We start from the raw sequence: 4823 nt of genomic DNA, 5'->3' as shown, positions 1-4823 counted from the left end.
ACCTGTCTTTCCAAAGAATGACAATCGTCGTAATAATTCTTGAAACCTTCCTGGTAAATCAAGGCGCCCAACTTGCCCTCGGGAGTATTTAGTTATTCTCAGTCCTTTGCTCTTGGATGTAAATTTTCAAATCAGCTCATCAAGTTCAAACAAACCTCTTGGTATTTTATGCAGAATTGCATTATTTACAGATAAATCTGAGGACTGACTTTGTTGCTTATTCTCACGCATTTAACACAGTGTATTCTTCATTATTGGCATCTTCACTGCATTTCAGTAAAGTTTACTAATTTTGTTCCTAAAAAGTACCCTGAGGACAAGACAGGCATTTACCTCCACGTGCTCTAAATATTCTACCTATAACTACTTCAAAGGTGTTTGCTAAATTTACTTTGGGTCTTAGAACTTAATAGCGGAACGTCTAGCACCAGAGTTTGTCCTAGAAAGTGGGGTGGGGCCGGCTGGGGCAACCTGGAGAGGTCACGTGAGGGGTCCTTCTCATAGCCCCTCAAAATCATAAGATCTAATGCAGCCCGGCCCCACCCACCCACGGAAATAAGCAACCCCCGTGCTCTGTAGCTTGCCAAGCACTTCGTGTCCACCCAAATCGAATCCTCCAGCAACAGGAGCTTATCAGGTGAGGCCCCAGGAGTATCTTACAGCGGGTGGGGTTCCCCTTTGGCCTCCCTCGTCCCTGGTCCTCCCCTCCTCAGGATGTTGAGCGTACCCCTTAGGAGGTCCTGGGCAAGGAGTCACCATCACTCCACGGTCACTGCCGATTCACAGGTTGGTTGCCCTGCTTTATAAACCTCCTCGCTGGTTCACGTGCGTGCGCCTCCTGCCACAGGGCTGTGTCCCTTGCGTGTCCCCTCTCCGGCGACATGGGCAGTACCCCGCCTGAGGGGACTGGACGGAAGGTTATTTAAAGTTTCTAAGGAGTAGGCTTCAACTCGCGTTTTCCCGATTACTAAAGTAAGGGACGAAGTGCGTCTTTCGAGTTCCCTGTCCGTCTGGAAAGGGGTCCGAGCTTCACCTGCCCCCTCCCCTCCCCCAGCGCCGCTCACTGTCTTTGTTAACCGTAATCGGATTTGGGATGACGGCTTTTCCTTTCCAAAGAACATACACATACACATGTTGACACGTGCATCCGGTCCCCATCCACTTCACGGCAGTGACCACGGCCAGACTCGGGTGGGATCCGGTGTTTGCCTGGCCTCGTCCTCCCCACCCGCTCCCGAATCAGGCCTTCTCTGCTGAATCCAGCTCCCCGCTGCCAGAATATCTGTCCAGGGCATGTTCCTTTCAAAACAGGTACCTGGCCACGTCAGTCAAGATGCTCTGCTTTCTGAAGACGCCGCCCTAGTCCCTAAACCTGTGCATGACAGCTGAGTTGGGTATAAAATTCTGAGGTCATATCTTTCCCACACTTATCTGTGGATACGGACGTCCATTTCATTATTTTGAAATTTAATACTGAAAACATGTCTATAATGGCCCAATTTTTATTCTTTTATAAATAATTTTTTGGGGGGTGAATTACAAGTTATATTTTCCCTCATAATTAAAGAAAAAGTGTGAAATGTGAGGCTCGGCTTAGCGGGGCGTTTTTCCACTGCAGAAGCTCGCCCTCGCCCCCGCCCGGCCCGTCTGCGACGGCTGCTTCCCATCGTCAGCCGCCCTCTTACCTGGAAGAGCCCGTGGCTCTCAGACGGCTCCCCCACTGCCCCGTCCAGCATGCTCCTTCTCGCTGTCACCCTTTTGTCTAGAGCCACCTCCCGGATGAGAACTTCCTCGTCGACCCTCCGCACCGCGGGTCCATCCCGCTGCGGGGCCCATTCTGTGCGCACGCTTCCCGAACACCTTTAGCTCTGTGGTCGGAACTGCTCCGTGTTTCCGGCGTCCCCGGACCCCGCGAGCTCCCGGCCCCTTCCTTCCTTCCTTCTCTCGGGGAGCTGGCTCCACCACGGCCCTCTCTCCTAACCTTCCACCTGCCACCCACTCCAGCGGTACTCCTGAGTCTGCGCGTCGCGGGACATAAGCTCCCCACAGCGGTGCCCCCCACCTGCTTCCTGCCTGGTCGGCTGCAGGAATACAGAGGTGTGGGGTGCTGGGGAGGGGAGGTGGCACGGTGCGAAGGACAAGCACACTCGCCGCCCCCGGAGCAGCGGCCTGTGCAGAGACGCCCGCCGGCTGGGCCGGTCTCTCGCAGGTGGGCAGGGCCGCTGCGTCCCACAAGCATCCCGCTCGGCGGGGGGTCTTGGTCCCCAGCACGGTCTCCGCTTCTGGCAGTGTATCTGGGCTCTGTCTTCACAGTCAGTTTAGGGGGAACTGGAGGAAGCGTGGGGCACAGGCTGGCACTGTTTTGTCTGGGAAATCAGTGGTGTCCCCGGAGAGGTCCCGGCTTCAGTGTAGGGTCACCCTCTTTGCCTCGCTGAGGGAGAGGGGGACCGGGGGACAAAGGCGCCTTCCTGAGAATCATTACTTTCCACACGACAGCCAGGAAAACGCCTGGTCAGCTCAGGGTTGGAAACCCCAGCTGCACCACACAGGCCCCTAAAGACCTGCAGAAACCCCGCCTGCCCGCCTCACGGGGCCCCTCGCTCTCGCGGAGAAAGGTCCTTATTGCTCCGCCAGTTCGACACTTTGTTAAAAGTACAGCAGGACTTTTGAGGACACACAATAGCTAATTTATATGGGACAAATAACTAGTTCATTGCTCTCTAATTACGTGACACTTAGAAGTCACATCTCAGCCATGTCCTCAGGTCTCTATTTATGGGTTGCGTGGAGCACACTTACTGTGCCTGCAGCCATTAAGAATGCCACAATTTGGGGGGCAGGCGGCACTGACGATTAGAGCGTAATTACCCGTGTAATTATTCTCTTATACCCGAGTAATTACACGGTGGTATCATTTGTGTATTACAATTTATTCATATACCTAATCACAGTCCCCTTTCACAAACTGGGACCCGGCCCAGGAGGCACTAATCAATTTTTTTAAATAATGTAAAAGTCGTCTGATGAAAAGCTCGGCTGCCTGCCGGGCTGCCTCGCGGCCTCGAGCACAGGGAGAGACGGTGAAGGTCCAGGCTGAGGGCGTCGGGAACTGATGCGTGACACCAAGTTCACGGGCGAAGCCCAGCCAGCTGGACACTGAGGCGAGAGAGGCCGCCGTGCTGAGCTCCTTGGGTGGGCACTTTGCAGCGGGCGGGGCAGGGGTCTGTCTGCGTGGCGCAGCCACGGCCACCCCGGCCCAGCACGCTGACCCGCCTGAGCTGGGACCATTTTCCTGTCCGTCTGCTCTCCTGGACTTTGAGATTCACAGTGGCGGGTCCCTCACGGGGTCCTTATTTCTGTCAGTGGTGGAAAGGGGCGTGCCCCGAGGGGAGCAGGGGCTCAGTCTGCACCTGCCCACCTGGAGCTCCGGCCTGAGAACCCCGGGTACAACGGCAGTGCCTTCGGCAGGGGTGGGGGCGCGTGGGCCGAGGTCGGCCCAGGGGCACCCAGTCATTCCCCAGTGAGAACTGCGACCACATTTTCATAGCTCTGTCCAGCATGTTTTGCATAGTAAGCTAAAAGCAGTCAGCGGAGTCACCAGAACCTCCAGGAACAAAGTAGCCGGGAAGAGGGGCCACGTCACTGGTGGTCACTGCACCCGTTAGTGCAATCAGCAAGCACAGGCTGGGTGAGACGCACTACACAGAAAAGAGGCAGCAGGGCAAAGGGAAGCCGCCCACTCACAGCCCCGGGTGGAGAGCCGAGAGGGTGGGGAGCCGAGGGAGATGCTGGTGGTCGGCCCCGCCCAAGGAGCCCGTCCCCGCCTCCACCCCGCAGCCTCGGCCTGTCCATGGTGCTAGTTATCTGGCCGGAAGGAGTGATGCCTCCCAGCTCTCTGGGAAATGCAGGACCTCACCGGGCGGGGCGTGGGGCGTGGGGCGGGAGGAAGGGCAGCTCCGTGACGGGAGCAGCAGGGAGTGTGACAAAGTGCACTCCAGTGGTCCGGGGGCGTCGCACCGCACTGATGTGTCACCGCACAGTCTGGGGTCAGACGTCGGCACTGAGTCCTGCGGGGCTGAAATCCAGGTGTCGCGGGCTGGTTCCTACTGAGGCTTCGGGGGAAAACGGTCCCCTGCCTTTCCCAGCCCTAGAGGCAGCACATACCTTGGCTCGTGGCCCCTTCCCCGTCTTCAAAGGGCAGCGTGGCATCTTCGACCTCCCTCTGACCTGGGCCCACCCACCTCCCTCCTACAGTGAGCCTTGTGGTCACCAGGCCAATCCTCCCACCTCAGATCCTTAACTTAATCCCACCTGCAAAGCCCCCGTTACCATGTAGGGTCATAGCCATGGGTCCTGAGGGTTAGGACAAGGACACCTTTGGTGGGGGCCGTTATTGAGCCCACCACAGCACGTTCAGGTAACACAGCGACTAAACACCCCAAGAGTCTGCTGCCATCCACCTGTGGCTCGCAGAGGGATGCCCAGAGCAGCCATACACGGGCATAAGGACGCACTGGCTGGCAGACAGAAGGGCTGCACTTGAGCCAAGGTCTCGGCGCCCCCTGCCTGGTCTGTCCGCCATCCTCACTGTCCCATCAGACAGATGGACAAAGGGGCTCAGACACTCAGACATTTTGTTCTCCTGGTGGCATGGGCATGTGGTCCCCCAGCACCCCCTTATTTGGCAAGACTACCCCCATCCCTCTTGCAGAATACACACTCCCCGACAGTGGCCTGCCCTGCTGGAACTATCTAGTGAGGTCCTGCCTTCAAAGGAGCAGGTGCCTGGTCGACAGCAGACTCAAGGGTGGGGGTCAGCGGGG

At 57.1% G+C, this 4823-nt stretch overlaps 1 protein-coding gene across 2 annotated transcripts in view; it reads right to left on the bottom strand.

Annotated features, from left to right (window-relative positions):
- Positions 1 to 4823, bottom strand: part of LOC111734195 — a 39613-nt gene that overhangs the window by 9076 nt on the left and 25714 nt on the right. Inside the window, exon 3 of one of the 2 annotated variants that reach the window (XM_023526412.1) lies at positions 2661 to 3156. The exons of the other annotated variant lie outside the window; for it this stretch is intronic. Coding sequence (XP_023382180.1) covers positions 2942 to 3156 — 215 coding nt within the window. The 3' untranslated portion in view covers positions 2661 to 2941. Of the gene's footprint in view, positions 1 to 2660; positions 3157 to 4823 lie in introns of those variants that run through there. 2 annotated transcript variants of the gene reach the window in all.

The sequence above is a fragment of the Pteropus vampyrus genome, unplaced genomic scaffold (genome assembly GCF_000151845.1).
Source record: "Pteropus vampyrus isolate Shadow unplaced genomic scaffold, Pvam_2.0 Scaffold856, whole genome shotgun sequence".
Classification (NCBI taxonomy): domain Eukaryota; kingdom Metazoa; phylum Chordata; class Mammalia; order Chiroptera; family Pteropodidae; genus Pteropus; species Pteropus vampyrus.
Note: the sequence above shows the minus strand (reverse complement) of the source record. Positions and strands in the feature narration are given on the sequence as shown.